The 20,838-nt window shown below is 36.8% G+C and overlaps 1 protein-coding gene across 1 annotated transcript in view; it reads left to right on the top strand.

The window, feature by feature from the left end:
• COBLL1 (cordon-bleu WH2 repeat protein like 1) overlaps positions 1-20,838 on the top strand; it is a 77,249-nt gene that overhangs the window by 39,914 nt on the left and 16,497 nt on the right. The window contains exons 2-8 of the mRNA XM_038142162.1: positions 2,917-3,096; positions 7,556-7,757; positions 8,663-8,891; positions 10,557-10,595; positions 11,454-11,548; positions 11,673-11,912; positions 19,964-20,108. Coding sequence (XP_037998090.1) covers positions 2,917-3,096; positions 7,556-7,757; positions 8,663-8,891; positions 10,557-10,595; positions 11,454-11,548; positions 11,673-11,912; positions 19,964-20,108 — 1,130 coding nt within the window. The remainder of the gene's footprint in view (positions 1-2,916; positions 3,097-7,555; positions 7,758-8,662; positions 8,892-10,556; positions 10,596-11,453; positions 11,549-11,672; positions 11,913-19,963; positions 20,109-20,838) is intronic.

The following is a 20,838-nucleotide window of genomic DNA, read 5'->3' as shown; positions in this document are numbered from 1 at the left end:
CTGGCCTCTGAAATGTTGTTTTTATATGATGGGGAATTACTGTCTTTGTTATGATTGTATTTTATCTTACTAAAAATAACAGGTCTTGTTTTCCAGAGAAGAAGCTAGATTGACATCTTTCTCTGTCTTTTTAGCAAAATCATTATAAATCAACAGCTCTCCTAGTTTGCTGAGTACTTGGTGTAGGTTAAGAGGTTAGAGAGAACTAGGCTTTTGTTGGTTCTTTGTGATGAAGTATTTGAATTGGTGATATAGACTTGGAGCTAGGTTTGGTGTTGGGGTAAAAGGATGTGTGGAGGATGCCTTGGTGAGAAAATCACTTTCATTGGCTTCTTGAATTGCAGAGCAGGGAGAGGAGGGTTTGTATGTAAAACCTACCTCTACAAGTGTATTTCCACCATCACCTGAATTGTTCCTGCTGTCCAGCACCAGTTCTGGGGCTGGGAGTGCAGCCCAGCCTGACTGTCAGGCAGCTGCTGCCCTGATAAGGTAGAAACACAAGCTGAAATAATGAAAAAGCAATGCGACCAATTGCAAATACTTTGGGCTGAGAAGGAGAGATGAGAGAAATAGTGAGAACTGAAGAAACAAAAACATGGCATCTGGGAACAGAAAATGAAAGCATTGGGATTCCTGTTGTTTAATAAGAGGTTGCCAAAAACTTGGCATGACTTCTGAGAAAGTACACTTGGGATTTTTCCTCCTTTGTGTGGGGAGGGACAGGTAAGCATGACTAACCATAAAGAACATTCAGATTTCCTAGAAATGGGTGGGGTACCTGGCTCTGCAGTGGGGGACATGAGGCTTCAGCGATGTTGTTAGACCGCCTGACCCTGTGTGTGCGTGTTCTATATAAACACATGGAACTTCAACTGTTGCATATGAATTTTGAGGAGAGTATTTGGTCAGTTTTAGTTGGACACTGTATGAATAAACCACATTAACTGCTGTGTGTCATTAAGTACTCTGGTGATTAATAGAGTTCCAGTAAAAAAATTGAATTTGACTACTTAATAGAAAATAGAGTCCCCTAGCATTTGAAAAGAAATCTTTCTGTGACACTTCTTCAAAGAGTAAACTCTGTGATAAATAGCTTTCAACAGTCATTTGAAGTTAAAGATGTAAGAAAGAGTATAGAAGGGAGGACAAGCGGTACTCGTTCATGTTGGGCTTTTTGGTATTAATGTCATGGGGGAAGTTTTTATGTTTTTGGGATTTTATTTATGTCTAATAGTTGTATTGATGCTCTGTACTTGCTAAAAATTTATATTTGGCAGTTACGTCAAAGCTAAAAATCTTGCAAGAAAACCCCCAAAGAAGCTGGGGAGGAATATGTAGAAGTTTGATTTATACATTTTGCAATGTTTATGTAACCCTGAAACAACCCAGACAAGCTGCTGTAGAGACCACAGTCAAATTTTCAGCTCATGTTGCACATCATGAATTGCATAGAGAGCACACCAAACTAATTTAAATCATTGAGGGAGGAGGTATAAATTGTGAATGTGGATCCCCATTCCATGATTTTGGAGGCCTGTGAGTACTCCTGATTAGCTCTGAGGGGCTGTGAATAGTTAATTATTCAGCACAGAGTTCTGAAGTTCAAAACTCTAAGCACTTTCAGCAACAGATCAGTCATGTGAAACCTCGTTACAGTTGTTTTTTGCAATGCTGCTCTGGACCTTGTTTTCTCTTCATTGTGAGTGACTTTAAACTTTGTTTTTTTTCTCAAGAAAGGTGTGTCTTTCTAGTTGTATGCTAGGTTCTTTATGTTTTAATTCTGTAGGACAATTGTAGGGGTTAATTTATTTCCTTAGGTTTCAAGTAAGCAAACTTTGGTACAGCTCCATCTAAATGACAAGCATATTTTTGGAGGCTTTGTGTAATATGTTGAAATGTATTTTAACTTCCTGGTAGTGTGGCTTCATTCAAGAACATGTATAAGAAATTCAAAACCTGTCATGACGTAATTTGTCTTGACTGTATCTTGATCTTGTTTCTAATGGTAAAATTCTTAATTAATAGTATATTTTCCTTCTGAATATATTGGTTAATTGGGGAGAGTTATTTAAATAAAGGGAGATATTGGACTAGATGTTTTAGGACATGAGAGTCCTGCATTCAGAATTTGCTGTAACATACATATATTAAGCGATATAGAGAATTTTCTGCTGTTTTAGACTTTTTAAAAGTGAAATAAGCGCAGCTTATTTAGTGATCAGTCCTTGTATTCCAAAGTAAACTATCTTGTCACTGACATGGGAAAAGGTATAGAGAAAATTAAAACAGATCAGCCTTGGTGATGGGAATATGTGAAAGCACATTGTCAGTGAAATGTCAGGAAATATTACGACACAGTAGAATCGGTTATACTTTTATTACTGTATAGAAGTTAAATAATGTAGAACTGGTAGGATTTCTTTGAATAATTTTAATAACCAAAATTAAAATTTGGGGAGGAAAAGTGTCTCTGCTCCAGTATCTATCCTGTATTAAGCACACTGGTAGTACAATTTGCTTCATACTGCATAGTACAATATTTCTGTTTTTACTAATCCAGTAAATCTCTTTGGAGAATGTACAAATAGGGTCTTTGCATAACCCAAGGGAGTTTAATAACAACCAACTAATTTATTCTTTCATGGTACCTTAAAGAATTCTTTTTGGCTTGATGTTTTGTTGGGCACTTGCTTTTGTGGTTTGGTTTTTTTTTTTTTGTGATGGACACCTTAGCCTGTTTTGTCTTCTGTCACCACTGGTAGTATATTTAAGATATTCTCTTATCCCTTCATTACACATATTACTTTAGAAAATAATAAAGTGTTGTTTGTTTCTGTTTTGAGACTTGTTAGTTTGTCAGTTTGGAATCATATGTATAAATGCATACTTGATTTTTAACTTTTATCTGTTTTTCAGAAGAAAATCTAAGGCACCACCTCCTCCATCTGAAACAAAATCCATTGCTGTTTCTCCACTTGATAACACGGAGCCAACCAACCTCATAATGGAACAGAAAGAGAATGTAATTGATAAAGATATTGAATTATCAGTGGTCCTGCCAGGAGATGTGATTAAGTACACTACAGTGAATGGGAGGTATGTTACACAGAATGATATTTTTGTTTAATATTATTTTTTCTTCAAGTTTACTCCAATCTTCATCCAGGTCATAATCATTTGGTAAAATGCATGATTGTTCATCCTATTTGGGTACAGTCATGTGTTTAGGACTTGCTTTGCTCTCTTACCTTGTAGACTACTAGGAGTCATCAAAAAACATGTAATCACTTCAGACAAAATCTGTAATGCTTCAAAAAGAATTTATAGCTACAGCTTTGGATTTCTTTTAACAATTATGTTTTCCTTAAGCTAGTTTTAGTTTAAAATGCATATTTCAGACTGTTAATTGGTAGGATAGATTGTGCATGTAACTTTCAAGTCACCTTTTGTTTAGAAAGACCTGCACATTTACTGGTGAGCTGAAATCACAAATCCTGGGACCTAAAATGTTGCTCTGCTAAGAAGAGTCCTGGGCAAGGCTGTGTATTGATCACACCAATTTGGATGCGATTTTATTGCTATCCTAAGATGAAATAAGACAACTTATTTTTATATTGTCCTTGTGTTAGCATATAGCCCATGTCTCTCCTACAGAAACCAAGCAGGCTGACTTATTTATTCATTCAAACCAGATGCTGTAAATGTGTGCTTATACCTACTTCTTAATGAGAGATGAAATCTGGCTTGTGTCTGTTTGCATACTGTCATTTGCTGGAGTTCATAAGGTTGTTGCTTAGATATTAAATATCATCTTGTTCACCAGAGCTGTAGTGGGTCTTTTTACACCTCCCCCTGACTCTGTGATTTTCAGGGTAACTTCAATGTGAGATTTTATTTCTCAGAAGAAATTTTCTGAAATAATGTGAATACTTGATGCTTTATGCTGTTTTTTTCAGTTCATTTATAGCAAGAAATATTGCTGTCTGTAAATATGATGCCTTCCTCTGTTTTTAAACCTTCTTATACATGGGGCTCCATGTGTACACTGTCAGGAGCTTCTTGTTCTTTTTGCTTCCTTTGTCCACAGAGATGAGTACCATGGGCCCTCTCTCATGCTTTGCTCAGAACAAAGTGCCAGAAAGGAATGTTGCATTTATTTTCACTTGGTCAGATTACATTGTGTACAATTACTCTGTATTCAAGACGGGCCTTACAGGCTTATCAGGAATTGTGCTCATTTCCCAATCAGTTTTATTATCCCACAGTTGCAGGATTTTTCAATCAAGATACTGTATTGATTGATTTCCTAAAAGACTATCTTGCAAATAAGATATCCAGTATTAGCACTGCTAGGCTCATCTCAGAATGAGGGAGATGTGCAGGACCATGAAGTCACATCCACCATGAAGTATATTTCAAGCTATCTCTTTTTCTAGCTTTGCTTTGGCTTTATAGTTATTTATCATGATCAAATAGGCATGATCTCTCTAGAAATGACATAAACAGAAAAATTGTTACTTTGCTTCTTTTGGCATTTATAATTGGAGGTGAGCAGCTCTGAAGGTCCTGAGGAAAGAGCACCTTTTAAATCTCATAGTAGAAAAAGCAAAATGGTAAGTTTTAACAGCTGTGTGCTCAAATTCCATAGTCCACTAGAAGAAACTTTTCTTTTTTAGATTAGGTTGAGTTGGTTTGCTCCCTGCTTTGGCATAGTGGGTAGCAAGAGCTATGTAGCATAAAGCAAGGTGTTAGTGAAATAAAAATCCTGATTATGTATAAATTGGATTTATGCTCTGAGATTTACAGAAAACCTAGATGAAGTTAGTCGCAAATAAATATTTTATTGAAGTTAGATAAAGGAGGACAAGCAGATGATGTACTCTGAGGTAGCTGATGGCCTCTTTATGGTGCTTGCTAAACATTAATTATGGAAGCTGTTAAATGTACTGTGAGGTATGTATTCTTCCACCTATAATCCTTGAAGGCTTTAGGGAAAAGGAGTTTTACAAGTTTTGGAGGACGTGGTTACAAGAAAAGCTTGTTGGTTTTTTTGTTTTTTTTTTTTTTTTTTTTTTTTTTGTTTTGGTTTTTTTTTTTTTTTGTTTTTTTTTTTTTTTGTTTGTTTTTTTTTTTTTTTATTGCTGAAGGAGTACCTTTCTAAAGCTGTTGAAGATATCTTACCTCCAGTGAAGTGGGGGGACTTAGAAGTCCATCATCCTCCAGTCAAGCAGGTTGTTTCTGGAAGTACTATTGGAAAGCAAATTTGCACTGAATCACTGTTCTCGTGTACTAATTTGGATGTACCTGTTGTTTGTTAGCAGCTGTTTCTCGCTTAATCGGTCACTTACTGTGGCTCTGGTTAATGTGAGGATATGCCCCTGTCACTGTGGTGCGTTTCTATAGGATGGTTTTCTGGGGTCCTTGCTTGTCAGTTCTTGCTCTGGTCATCTTTGACATTCTTACTCTTCTCCAGTAACTGAAGTGCAGCTTTTAAAGCCAGTCAGTTTATAAAAATTCACCAGAAAAAAGGTAACAAGTAACTTATTGGATACGCTGGTAAGCAGAAAGGTCACTGTAGAAGCAGTGTCTGCAGCCTCCTCTGGCTCCCTCCTCCCTGGCCCTCCCCCAGCAAGATGGGGGAATGATGAGATTTCCATTTGCAGCCCTTTTCTTCTTACTGTGAGATGCATGTACTTGATTTATTAGGGATTAGAAGTACAAGAAATAAAGTATTCCCTCCTTCTGTCTTGTAACTGACACAGGTTGTGCTATGTACAGGAGATGCATTGAAATAAACTTTCTGGTTTAGCAATGTGAAAAGGGAGGAGCAGTCATTATTCTGCATTTCACATAGTATTCCTAAATATGATCTAGATGAAAGCATGGGAGTATATGGCTTTGTCCTATACCTTCAGACTATCTGATAACTGTTTTTTCACACATTGGAGTATGTTTTTTTTAATTTTATTGTTTCTCCTGCCTTTGTCTCCTGAGGCAAGTGTTCTCCTGCCACTTAAGCAGGCAGAAACTTTCCTCTAGAAAGGAAATATCTGTCAGCTTTCAAGCAATTGTCTTCTGGAAGTGCAGCATATGCACCAGAGAGTCCACCCCGGCTGCTAGAAGTCAGAAGACAGTTTGCTTATGGGACATTTGTCCTTTAAGATTAAGGGAAACAGGAATGATATTCTAGGGTAAATCAAAGGGGAAAAATTCACTGTTCACAATAACTTCTAACACTGAGTCATTCTTAATTATTTTTACAGAACTGTATCATGAAAAGTCTGCTTTAACTTACTGCTTAATAAATATATTCATGATCTTTGTTATCTAGAATTCTGCTTCATCTGATGGTTCTTTGTAGAAACTATTTCCACATTTGGCTGTGCTACCAGAATACTTGCCTCTGTTATGAGATTACATCTAGAATTTAAGATTTCTGATAAAGCCATACCAGCCTAGCCCTCTATTAATTTTCTCAGAGACACTTCAGCATTTTTTCAACATACCATTTGATTGCTTCAGACTTTTATTTTCATAATATCCTTGTGAGACATAGCAGGTGATGGATTTCCTTGTTCATAGTTGTAACTGAAATATGCAGAGGGTGTCGCAATGAAATTGTCCTTACCCAACTAAAAAAAAAAAATTGAGGAATGGTCTGATAGTGCTATAACCTAACTCAGTTCCATAACATGCAAAGTTAGGACGTTCTCCTAACATTCTCCAAACGTTCTCCTATTTAAACATCTCTAACATTTCTGTTTGTAGTACAACTTTATTAAATGTATTTCAGTAGCAGCTGGAAATACTCAGCCTGTCTTAATACCCTGTTCTGCATGTTCTTCATTAAGCACTGAGGGAACATGGACTTACAGGTACAGACTACATCTGACAAATTCTGTTGACCATTCTTCATTGTGGGAAGGACATCTTACATCACACAGAGCTTCTCAAGAACTGGCATTTGTCTACTATATTGTCATTTGGCTTATTTCTCACTGTTGGTATTAAGCACCTAGATAATTCTGGAATCCCTAATGCACAATCTGCTTAAAATGTGACTTTCTCAAACTTCATTTCTCCTGCATCTTCCACGTGGCTAATGCACAGAGTTTCTGAAAATAAAGTCCCTTGTAACTCAAAATGGATATAAAAATGCCAAGCTTTGCAAAAGAATTGTTCTTAATGAATAACAGAGTATTTATCACCACGGTTAGAAGTTCCCACTAAATGTCAAACGAGGTAACTAATCCACATGTCCCAGCTGACCTCAGGAAAAGCTTCACTCAACAAGAAGTTCCCACTCTGTTCAAGTACTTGGCATACTTTTGTGCAAACTGGTTTTCATTTTCTTTTTAGTGGCTTTTCTGAGGGTTGGCTTTTTTTTTAATTGCATTTTTTAAAGCTCTAAGATATTTAAAGTTGGTGTCTAGCAGTAATTATTTTGTCTTGGAAGGGAAAGGACCACTTGAATTAAATGTTTGTTTAGGCAGCATATCTTGTTATAGCCTGCTTAATTGTCATCTGTTGTGACAGCTCCATTTGTCTTTTACAGGAAGCCCATGATGGACTTGCTGATCTTTCTCTGTGCACAGTATCATTTAAATCCATCAAGTTATACCATAGAGTTGATATCAGCAGAAAATAGCCAGATTAAATTCAAACCCAACACACCAGTGGGAATGCTTGAAGTAGAAAAGGTGATTGTAAAGGCAAAACAAATGGATAAAAAGAAACCTGCTCCAGTTATACCAGAGGTGAGAACTAAAATTAAGCATATTGAGAAATTAGAATTACTGCTGTATTCAACAAATCGAGCTGGTAGCTCATCCTCTTGTGTCAGTGTTTCCTGTTTTCTTTCATCCTCTCACCTTGAAGCTCTGTGAAATGCTTTAGTCTGTTTTTGATAAGCTTCTCTTATATAAAATACATCTCAATTTGTTGCAGCAAACATCTTTGCTGCTGAAAGAAGGAAATCTTGCGATATTATTTGAAATCCCATGCTTCATTGGCCTTTTGAAAAATTCTGCAGATGAAGTGTGGCTGAGGACAGCCTTGAACAAACTGAAAATCAACATCTTGTACCATCTGTCATGCTGTGATATATGTACCCTTCTGATTGTATGTTCATTTTCCTTCAATACATACTGTTCTCTCTTGGCTTTTTTTTATATACTCTGAAGAGGGCAGGAGCTTTAAGAAGTACTGAACTAATTTCTGGGTGTTGCCTAAATATTTTCCTTCCACCTTTGTTGTTGCGCTATGTAGAAGAATACTGACTTTTAATTTATCTAAAGCACTTAGAGAGGGCCAGGAGAGCTCTTCTGCTGCCCTTCTGCTTTCCTCCTACACCCGTGTTCACGAGCACTTGCTGGTGGTGCATCACCTGATTCTGCAGCTGCCCAGTGTAACCCTCCAGACACGTACCCTGCTGCACAGGCAATGGCACTGCTGAGGGAGGAAGCTGATGCTTCACGTGTCCTTTTCTTGAATGGAAGGGAATAGAAAAATAGATCTTAGTTTCTTATGTAATGTTTCTGAACCCGCAGCACTGGTCAAGTTGACCATAAGTGGAATTCTGGTGATTATTGTGAGGCTGTTATAAAAATGCCATTTCTTTCAGAATTTGTGCCGGTATTTATTGGAATTTTCTTCTCTTTAGCAAACAGTAAGGGTAGTGATAAACTACAAGAAGACACAGAAAACAGTAGTAAGAGTTAGTCCACATTCACCCCTTCAAGAGCTCATATCAATTATCTGCAGCAAGTGTGAGTTTGATCCTTCACATACTCTACTACTGAAGAGTTACCAGTCTCAAGAACCCCTTGATATGACAAAATCTCTTAATGACCTTGGACTAAGAGAACTATATGCCATGGATGTCAGTCAAGGTAAGATAACTTTTGTAAATTGCTGTTATATGAAAGATAATTACTTAGAATTGTACACATGTTGTTGGGTTTTTTACTTATGAAAGCATTTTCTAGAAATTTAATATATATTTAATTGGTCTTCCACAACATTGAAACTGACTCATTTATACCTGGACTTTTGTTTTCAGAAGTGCTGTATAGAAGTTTTACTTTTCTAACCAAGTGTTCACTATGAGCAGAGTTAGCTGACTACAAATCCTCACTTAAAAGTAAAGCCTTCTTTTCCTTCCCTCACACCTTCCCCAAAAACTCCAACAACACCCTAGTTCCCTTAGCTCCTACATGACATTGTGATGACCTGAAAAGAACAAATGTTAGAGAAAATTAGTTTTCTTTAAAATAATTAAAAATCTTAAAAGCAATAAAGTATTCAGATGGTCTTTATGTCTATTTCTGAGTGCTGCTTGCTAATTTTATAGATTGTGAAGGAATAATAATTGTCTATTTAATTCTGGTCCAGCAGGGACACCATGTACTAGCTTTCTAATATTTTGTAAGGATATTCCTAGGCCAGATTTTAACTTTATCTGACCAGGTGACAGGTTTACTAAACTGTAATTAAAGATTTTGTACAGTGTGGTTTGTTCCATTTCAGACATTTCTCACAGGAAATTTTACCTCAGTGTGGAAAGCAATAATATTGATTGACTCACTCCTGGTATTGACCACTGTTTCATTTGCTTGATTTTATTTCTACCTAAAACTTGTGAGGCTTGTTGGGGTTTTGTTTGTCTTTGCCCCTCTTTCTACCTAAATATGGTAACTTTACTGTTTGGTGGTTACAGTTTCAAGAGGTTTTCTCAATTTACTTGCTAAAGGTCAGAATGACAAATTTGGACAGTATTTCATTTCTCTATAGAGAAAAGAAAAATGAAATATCTTTCTCTTCCACACTGAAAACCAACATATTTTTAATTTGCCTAAACGTGTTATTTTGACTGCGTGTGCTCCCAAGTGCATTATTTGTTTTTTGTCTGGTTATTTACTGCTTTCATCTGCAGACTGGAAAGGCTGCTTTTTGCATGATATCATGTGTGTTTTACTTGAAGCAGGAGCCAAAAATCCTTAGGTAGGCATACCAGGGCATATACCCTTTCCACACAGCAATGCCCTGCTAGGAAGTTTAGATATTCTCGAGTTCTCTTTAATATGAAGTAGTTCAGCATTTCAATTTTGCAGGCAGGTTCAAAGCTCTGAATTTTTCATTCTCTTTATGAAAGTAAATGGTGAGGTGTACATAATAGAATTTAAGTTCAAATTTTATTTTACTAATATTATATTTTAATTTTACATTCCTCTTTGTTTTCCAAGTTTGGACTGCCTAACCATTCAAACCAGAGCAAGCTATTCTACATATTGATTTTTCTCTTTGCTTCAGAAATATAAGTGAAGCCTCCCTGCTTACATACACAGTTGCAGTCTTTGTTGCATGTCTTCAGGCTCAAGTTCTGGAATGATTTAAGTATTAGGTGGTAAAGATGCACATCCTTTTACTTCTGCAAAGTACCCAGTTAATTTTTCACTCATGTTGAAGATCCAGCTTTGGCTTTCTGTGTTTGTATGTTATGACTACAGCCTTGATTCAGATTCACATTTTCTGTCTTTCTTTTTGTCTTTCTGTAGCCACATCACCAGTTGATTTAAATTTACCATCTTTTCAAGGTATGATTTATTGAAATAGGCAGTGAAACTTAGCACTTACGGGACATTAGCACCTGCTCCTATTACAACATCTGCTTAACCGTGACATGAGTAATATCTCTGTCCTGTCTTAAATGCATATTGCAAATGATAGTGCAGAATTGGATATACACAGCTATATAGAAAATATTTTTGTATAGTTTTTACCCTAGATCAGTTTATTCAATTTAGGGTCATGTTTATATTGATACCTCTACCAGATTTGCTGATTTTTGTTGCTTGTTACATGTGCATTCAATGAGATTTCTTTCAGAAAGTTCATTCTAGTAAAATTTTAAAAAGTCAGTAATGAGATTTACAAATCCTCTATATGAATAAAGCAATTTAAGGAGGATAAATTTTGCAAGATAATGAGAATTGATTTGAGTGTTGTTACTATAACTGCCACGCAGTTACAATGACACTGTTTGAGTGTTGGGTGATCTTTCTCCATAGTTATCCATGTGCAGGCTGGGGCCTGGCTTGTCCCACTTCACACTTTGACATAAATTTGAGCCAGTAGGAGTGGAGAGCTGAAAAGTCTAATGCTCTTTTCCCCTTTTACTACCTTTGTGGTATGAACCATAGCATATGACTAGTGGGTGGGCTGGATTATGTGCTGGCATTAAGAGCAGCTGAAACTCATCTGCCCCGAGTTCTGAGATGGAGAGGAAGAACATGGATGCTAGGCAAACTGTTCATTTGGCCACACCTAGAAAAATTATTGATATAGTGGTTTATGGTGTGTTTTGTGTATTATTGCAGGAGGTTTAGAGTAAGAATGCAGGAGAAATAATCTCTGCATGAAATAACATCTAGAACTATTGTTTTCTATTTTAGGCTCCTACCAGTCTGAAAATATAGATGTTCTGAAGGAGAAAGAAAACAAAGGATTTTTCAGCTTTTTTCAACGAAACAAGAAGAAAAGAGAACAAGTAAAGTGTAACTTTGCATAAGGAAATCTTCTAGAAACATATTCAGATTGAGAAATCAATGCTGTTGATTATTTTCCAGAAAATATATGCAACTTGGGTTTCTTTTTATTTCCCACACCTCAAGGCTGCCAGTGCCCCAGCAACTCCATTGATGAGCAAGCCAAGGCCAACGTTCATCACGAGATCTAACACTGTCAGCAAGCAGTACGACTCAAGCACTCTGCCAGCGGAAATGCCGAAGAAACGGAGAGCTCCTCTGCCACCCATGCCCAGCTCTCAGAGTGCTCCCCAGGAACTCGCTCGAGCCCAAGGCACACCTGTATCTGATATTGTGAAATCCAACAGCTTTGATAGGAGTGAACAGGTCAGTTACATTTGTTTCACTTCTCTTTAAAAGTACAGACATAGTAACACGTTGTTAATACATGATGAGGCTTGAATTAAATGAAAAATAAAAATGAAGTAATTGCTTTAAAAAAATTTAGCTAGAAACTAACTATAGAGAATTGAAGGATGCATTCCTTTTAAACTTTATAACCAAAAGTAGCTGCTGTATTTTGAAAAGGTGACACCAACTTCTTATATAAATTGGTCTTGTAAACAACTTTTTGTTCTTTTAGATGAATACTTTATATATTTAAATATGAGAAGGTGGTCTCACTTTTTTATAGCTAGTAATTTGGGTTAATTATTCCTGTTAATTTTGAATGTTTTAGTTACATGAGATAATGAGTAGTTTGTTCTTTACACTATATTGTAGAAAAAAGTGGACATGGGCAGAAGTCTAAACATTGTTCCCAGCAAGTTAATGTAAGATTTTTAGTTTAAAAATTGGTTGTATTTTATTTAAGCAATGAGATCTGGGCTACATATTTGAGTAACCTATATATATATATATATATATATATATATATATATCGTGACATGCAGAAATTCTGCCTATTTGTGAGAGAGAATTCTGCCTATTTGTGAGTATTGAAGCATTGACTACTATCCTGGCATGGCACGTATTGTCAATTGTGAATTCCAATAAAAGATCCAGGTTAAAATTTTTTGTTATCTATATTTTTAAATTTATTTCCTGCTTTGCTTTGAATACAGTATCTAAAGGTGGTCTTTGGATATGAGGTTATTGACATGCTAGGAAAATTAAATGCAGAACTAAATGAAATCCAAGTTTGAGGGATTAATTTTGGGTTAGACTTGGTGACAAGAAATTTCAGACTGTGACTGCCTTTATACAATGATTTAGTCTTTCACTGATGCACAGAACCACAAGAGAGCACTGTGTAACAGAAGTTCTGCTTTTGTGTATTGTGTCCTGCTGAAAAGCTTTATCATTTGAAGAAGATAAAGGTTTTTTTCTGAATTTTAGTAAAAGGAGCCTTTGGGGAGAGTAAGAAAATAATGATTTTTTTTTCTTTTTTTTTTTTTTTTTTTACTTTACCATGTTTCTCTTTTAATTGAGTTCAATTTCTTAAAAAGTAGCTTATTAATGTTAACATGCTTTAAATTATTAATATCCTATAATGTCTAAAATAATGTATGACTGCTTGACTGTCACTCAATTGCTTAGATTTATTATTTTGTGCTGACATTTCTTAGTGATCTAAAGTGATCTGACTTGTGTTGAATAGCTTACAAAGAGAGGACATCGAGATCAAGTTATATTTTTGTGTATATTTTCTATTTTGTACTACTTTGTGAAACTCTCTTGAAACTTAGAGCCCTTTGGCACACTTTTTTTAAGGTGACTTCTCATTTGGATTTGATTGCACAGTGATTTATCAGAAAATATAGTGCCTGGGACTTCAATGTGGACAAGTATTTGCTCCTTCCTTTGAATTTTATTAAATAAAGTCAAATATTTTGTGTTGTGGGATCTACTTTCCTATCATCTAATGAATGAATTTGGCTTAGTACATATTGCTCAACTTGATCAGGGAACTCCTGATAAGGATTCTGTGGGAGACTTCCTTGGAGAATAAAGTTGCTGCTTGGAAGAGTACCGAGTCATTTTCAGAGACAGCCTTCCTGCAGTACAAGAGTAGTCCATTCTCCTAAGTGGGAATAGGAATAGGCATAAAAACAAACACTTAAATGTTTTTAAACAGTCTTATTTAAATTTGCTACTGAAAGAACTCAAGTTCAAAAATAAAAGGGGGCAGAACAATTCCCAGAAAGAAGTACATAGATACTTCTTGGACATGCAGTTGTTCTCTTAGGAATGCAAAAGCAAGCCTGGTGTTACAAGTGGCAGACGATGTCATGAGCAAGAAATTTGTTAATTAGTGGCAAGCAGAAATCCAAGGATAAAGGATGAAGTAATCTACCTTTTATTTTAGCAAGGTGTTCATCGCAGTCCACCTCAAATTTTTTCTTGAAAAAGTATCCTACAAACCGGACAGATGAAACACAAGATAGGACAAAAAGTGGTTGCAGTTCAAACAGTAGGGATAATGGCACCAAGTCAGACTGGTTGTCATGTCAAGTTCCCAAAAGGTTGGTAGTATGGCCAATACTGTTAAATATCTTTATAAACAATCTACATAATGGAACTGAAGCTACCTTCAACAAACTTGAAGTTGGCACCAAAATGGGCAGAGAGGCAGGTACTCTGGCCACCACTCAGGGAGGCAGTGACAGGCTGAATGAGATTTAAAAAAGATGCATATGAAATTCTCTATCTGGAGTGAAGTACAGCTTCAGTAGCACCAGTAAGCACCAGTACAGGCAACAATACAGACTGGGGTCTGGTCATGTCATCCACCTTGAATCCAGTGTACTCAGTAATTTTATGCTACAGGTGCACTACTGTGTCAAGATTTGTTTCCTGTAGTTCAAGACAGAGACTGAAAACAGGCCACCATGATGTTTAAAGGTTTGGAGAAAATAAATTTTTTAATGGAAAGAAGGCTCAGATATCAGAAGAATGTGATTAGATGCTATCTGGGTAGTGCTACAGGGAAGTCTGAAGTATATTCTTCACAAGGGTGCATGTGGCAGGATGAGAACCAGTGGGCATTAGCTTCTCCAGAGGAAATTGTATTCAGACTGAAGAACAAAACTCATCACTGTGAGAACTGACTGTTGGAATAGGTCACTCATAAGAAATGTCAGAAGCTTCTTTGCTGGAAATGTTTGAGATGTTCCTTGACAGGCTGTAGCAGTAACCAATAAAACAGAAGGTTGGACCAAATTATCTCACAAGGTTTTGCTTAATCCAGCTCAGCTCTCAGTAAATGAGGCCAGTACAATGGTCACACTAGACCACAAGTATTTCATTGTAAACAATATAAGAATTTGATCTGTTGTATTCTCTGCTGTTGAAAATGTGTGTCCTGCTGACTTAGCCTTTCTCAGGTTGCTTACCAGGCTGACTGGTGTGTTCCCTGGGATATTAAGCATATCTAGGAATTTCACTGCAACTTCAGTGTCCAATGAAGTTAATTTACAAAAGTGAAGATACACCTTTTTTTTTTTTTTTTTAATATAAGGATATAAGGGTTGCTTTTTATCTCTTTTTGCCTTACAAGAGGCATTTCATTGCAAATCATACGCTTTTAACAAAGCCTAAATTCCGTAGCCTGCCCTTCAGTTTACTTGGCAGATTGGATACATACTTAATTTCTTCTATGGTCCAGGATGACCATCTGCATGGGCCCTATTAGGGACAAATCTCTTTTGTAACATCCGCAAGGAAGACAGAGTGAAATGTCAGTCAGACAGGATTAACTGTCTGCCTATGTTTGAGAGAAATGTGTCAAAGTAGTAACATCAGACAACAGCGAAATGAGTCAACTTTAAGGGAACAGAGTTCTCACTGTTGTCTTTCTTCAAATTCTCAACATATTGTAGTCCAGTTTCTTGTGGTATGATAAAGAGTTTTAATGTTTACCTCCTACAGCTCCTCCACTAATTTTCCATTAAAGAAACTGCTTTCTCTTTGGGTGAGTAGTTAATATTCTGATATGTGGTTTGGAATTTTTTCTGCCTCCATTTCAAGGTGATTAGAATTAGTTTTTAGGGACATGGTCCTATTTTTAGGGGAGAAAATAGTACAGTGGATGACAGGGTACCTTTTATGAGTTATTTCATAGTACATGATTTGCTTTTTTTTCTACATGAGATTTGGAAGGTGCCTAGTAAGCTTAAATGGTTAATGTTTGTCCAGGAAATTTCTATTTCAATCAAGTGGGAAATGAGCATGTTAGTCTCTAATACTGAAATCTCTCACTTATATGTCAGTTCTAGTTCTGGGCAAGATGACTTTGTCAGAAGTGTGTTTAGAACTAGCAAGTTTAAATACACTTGCAAGTAGAGAGGACTCTCAAGGGTTTTTGCAAAATGTTGTTGTATAATTTAGTGTGTGTATCTTCACAGTTTTCATAAAAGTGGTTATAATTTTCTAATAATAACACTTCTTTAAAAGAAAAGTATTTGATTATGCCCAAAATGCCACAGCTGATTTTCTTCCTACTGCTTGATTTATAAAAGCTAGACTGATATGTCTGCATTTTATCCCATTAATGTTTCTCTCCTTACCCTATTTACAGTTATTGTTAGGAGCATGTGTAACCTATGCTTGGGTATGAACAAGTGAAGATCTTTAGTTAAAACATTTACAGTTTAAAATAATGCATAGAACTTCTCAACTCTAGAAGTACAAATTGCTGTTACTTACACAGCCCTTGCTCCTAAAAAAATCTAAATCTTCAGGCTACCTCTTAAAAAAGAAAAGGAAGAAGAAGATGGGAGAATGCGAGAAGGGTGGGAAGCAACTAAAACCATAAAGTGCTTCTGAAAAGATTTTTTAGTCATTGTCACAGGACACTTAGTTAGGATTTCTGTGAGGGGTGAGTTCCATGCTGAAGAAATTACACCAGAGGCTTGATTGCCTGCAAGTTGATGGTCAGCTCTTCAAAGGAGAAGTTGGGCAATGATGCATTAAGCACTATGGACAGCAGGGAAGTTTTGGATAGAGAGTGCTCAGGACTACCTGAAGTTTGCATTAAGATAATAATTCTGAAATGTTTCAGAATTGATGATGAATGCATCCACTTTTGCAGTATGTCAAATGTATAACTTCTTTATTGTATTTGCTTCTCTACCAGCAAGATAAATCCTAGGAGAAAATAGTCATACTGGTTGTTTGGACAGAATATCACCAGCTGAGTTTCTTCAAATATATTCTGTATGCCTTTTCTTTCCAATGGATCGGAGGTATATTACTTTGTTTGTAGTACTTAGGATAAGTTTAAGTATTTTGGGAAGCTTAAGCTACGTAATAGAAATTGAGTGCATGAGTTATTGTAGGAGCAAATACACATTTTTTTGCTGTTACTCCTTGGACATATGCCTGCCTATACAAAGGGAAGAAAGCAATATTAGAAATATGAGTAGCAATGTGCTTTGCTATCCCTACATGATACAGTCACCTATATTTCTCTGTTAAACATAGATGTGTATGGAGCAAAGAGGTAGGATGTGGTGATATGAAGTCTAGTGACCCTTGGTGTGAGGTAGGCTTTCCAACACACTGAAATGCCCCACTAGCACTGTATTCATTCCCAAATGCTTTTTGGTTTTTTGCTTCCATTGAGCTTCAAAAGTACTGTGCCTTGATTACCTTTATTTGCTTTTTTTGAAATGAAAAGAAGGGCAAGGCACTATGTCTGCCACTGCTTACAGAGGCTGGAACTTGGGAAGCACTGGCATCCACTGGTGTTTGCTTTGGGTGGGATTTGGTGCCAAATTTGAGACTGAAAAAGTTTTCATATCCACCCTTGCTTGTTGCAGGATGAAGAGGGTGTATGGTCTTAGAAGAAGAACTCCTGCATATGTTATAGAAGTTATGACAGAGTTCACTGGTGTTTCTGCATAAACACAGTTAATTACTTTAGTGATCCTAACAAGAATTTTAATTTAAATGTAACTGATAAAGCACTGGTTATCATAGGCAGTTGGTATGACACATGAACACCCAGATGTATATTCCAAAGCTTTGTCAGATATGTCTTAATAACATAATTTTAATTTTTTTCCATCTGTTTAAAGTACTATTTTCACATTACAGCCTTTGTTAGGATTTGAAAGCTCTTAATATTCATATGTTGAATAATTCCTGAGAAAATCTGTTCAACACTTGAACCTTAACTGGAACATTTAGTACTTTCTTGAAATCTCTCTTTGCAAATTGTTTGTTTCTTTGGATGCAAAGGGCAGTAGAAAGGCTTATAAAAATCTTGTAGTAGCATTTGTGCTCTTATGCTGAGAACACTTCCCCCCCCCTACACACACACTTGTTGTGTGCAGAAGGTAACTCTGGTGACATCTGCTCAGCCGAGCGAGCGTGCGCAGAGCTCTGTGCCAGCCGAGTCGCTGAGGGAGCCCGTGTGGAGCACAAGAGGTGCAGACCTTGGAACGGGGAAATGTGGCTTTGTGCAGAGCAGAGGGGCTGCAGCCTAAGCACAGCTGCCAGAAAGCAGACAAACACAACTGCCCAACTGCAAGGAGGAAATGCTTCAGCAGCAAAAAAATACCTCATTTGGGGAAATAATATTGTATTTGATATCCCTTCCTGAATAAATTCAAAGGCTGAATACTATTAATTATTTTTACTTTTTAGGAACTATTTTGGAACTGTGAATAAGAAATTATAAAAGTGTAAAGTGTTTTTTGTTGTGTGACATTATAATCTAGAAACTGACTTGTTTAAAAACTACTCAAGCATGCAAGTATCTTTAATTAGGAGTGCTGTGTTCCTATCCTCTGGTCTTCTAAAAAGAACATTTCACCTTGTGCTTTGTGTTTTCTCCCTTAAGCCCTGACTCTTGCTTCGCTGTGAAAGGTTTGAGTTGCTTGCTTTGTTAGAGTGGTGGTTAGTGGTGGTGTACATTTTTGGGGAGTAGTGCTCCTTATAGTGCAGTGTCTGTGGCTCTGATATCAGGGTGGGACAAAGCAGATGACTGAGGGTGCCCAGGGTGACTCAGAGGATAGTTCTTCACTCAAAGCCCAGTTCATCCATTCAGGCATTGTACTGCAATCTCAAGGGAGCTGCCAAACACTGCCTGACAGGCGACACCTTGTGACAGTATCTTTTCTGTTGTCATTTTCTTTATAGATTTGATTGTATACAACCAAATGCTGTAGCTTTTGGTCTTTAATATCCCACTTACTGTGGAATCTTTGGATATTTGTTCAGTGGTAGCTTTCTAAATGATAAGCATCTTTTCCCGTGAAAATTGACACAGTCAACAATTCTATTGTCTGATGTTTTTGAAAGGATTGCCAGTGAAACAAGAATATGTGGGTGTCTTTATGCCTTCTCTGTTCCTTGATATTGTGCTTTGTGAAGCGAGCTGGTTAATTGAAGCGCAGAGAAGTTCTCTGGAGATGACCCCACACCCAACTGCTGTGTGGATCCTAGACAGAAATGAATGTCACTGCAGGATTTTATTTTATTGTTGAGTAGACAAGTGATAGGAATCAGAATTACTACAGAAACAGGCAGCTGTGTCCAGTTCCAAAATGCATTCCTTTATTGCTGGGATCCTGAGCATTGTCTATCTAATAGATATGGATATAATTTTCTTCAGCATAAGGCAAACTGTAGTTAAGAATGGCAGGCAAATTTACAACCACTGTCTTTCTGAGACAGAGAATGTGTTTCTAAAAACAGCTTAAAATGCAATTGGAGTGCTATATCATAAACATATGAGGTCTTCAGCAGGTATCCTTTGTCCATTTTTAAATTGTTTTGATTATTTATGAATTAAGATTTTTTACTTTTGCTACAATAATAGGATGTTACTATGCTGTAACATCAGTAGGTACTGTAACTTTTTTTGCAACTTACTAAATTTAACTTTGTTAAATATTCTAAGACAGTTGTACTTGATAAGTTCTGAAATCAGGCATTCTAAAAATTTTTATGAAATTTCAGGTATTTCAAGGAGGGAAAGAAATTCATACTAATTATCTATACAGGCCAATTAGGATGGCTGTTGAAAGAATGGAGAAGGAAACATGGTGTTATGTCATTGTGGTAGGATGTAGTTGAAGCTTCTTTCCAGAATGATTTTAGCTACTTTTAGAAAAGATTTATTTTGGGTTTGTAGAATAGCCTTTGGGCATAAAAAAATTTCAAATTCTCTTTTAGGCTCTGTGTAACAACTGATTTTCTTTTATTGCTCTATGTTGCACATCTGTGAATATATTCAATTACTCGAGAAAATCTTTTTTTTTTATAAACAACTCCTTGGAGGAATTAAGATGAAAAACACAATACATTTGGTAATACGTTCTCTCTTTCCCAAATGAATATTATAAATACTTTTGGAAAATAATTACTGGAGCTATTTCACTGTTTTTCACTGATTGCTAATAATCTTCCTGCCCTGTCTCCCTTGGCAGGCCCCTGTGGGATTAGTGCGGAAAGGCTCCCTGCCGCTGAGTGACACTGCTTCCGTGAACTCCTCGCTACGCAGGATGAAGCGCAAGGCGCCCTCACCACCCTCCAGAGCACCAGAAGATCAAAGTGAAAGCAGTAATGAGCCTGGTAATCTTTTTATGCTGTTTAATTGGAAGGCAACAGAAAATATAGCCGACTAAACATTAAGGTAACATCACCTTATGAGATCAGAACCTCAAGTGAGCAACCACAAAACTGCAAATGCAAAGATTGCATTTATTCATTTTATCTCACCAACCGGGGAAGCCTCAAAGCAGCACCCAGGCAGAGGTGCCAGGTGGGAACCCTAGTGGGAACACCGGCACCGCAGAGCTCTCTGTCCGTGCCAGACGATTGCCAAACCTGCTCCCTTCCTCTGTGTCAGGGATTCACACAGGTGTATTTACCATGGTGCTTTGATCCTTACCACAGCAGGGCAGGAATCTCCAGCATGTCCCATAAGATGCCTTGTAAGTCTAATCACAAGCCTATGTTATCTGGACACAGGTGTTCCACTTGTCAAACACACAAGATTAAAAAGCAATTAATATCATACATGTGGGGTTTTGCACCCCTACTGCAAATCACTTGAGTGTGTTTACAATCTTCCTCATCAATCTTCTGTTATTTTCCCACAAGTGTGAGAAAGAGAAGTATTTAGAGCATGCAGATCAGAAAAAAACCCCCAGACAATACCAAATTAATTATAGTTAGGTTAAGTATAGAATTGTGTTTATGTTGCTCAGATGGACTGCTCGGGGTGGGGAGAAAAGATTAGCTACTCTGGATCAGAGAGAGTATAATAGCAAATGGACTGACTATAAGAATCTTAGAGAAA

The sequence above is a fragment of the Motacilla alba genome, chromosome 7, assembly GCF_015832195.1.
Source record: "Motacilla alba alba isolate MOTALB_02 chromosome 7, Motacilla_alba_V1.0_pri, whole genome shotgun sequence".
Classification (NCBI taxonomy): Eukaryota; Metazoa; Chordata; class Aves; order Passeriformes; family Motacillidae; genus Motacilla; species Motacilla alba.
This window is presented reverse-complemented; position numbering and strand designations above follow the sequence as displayed.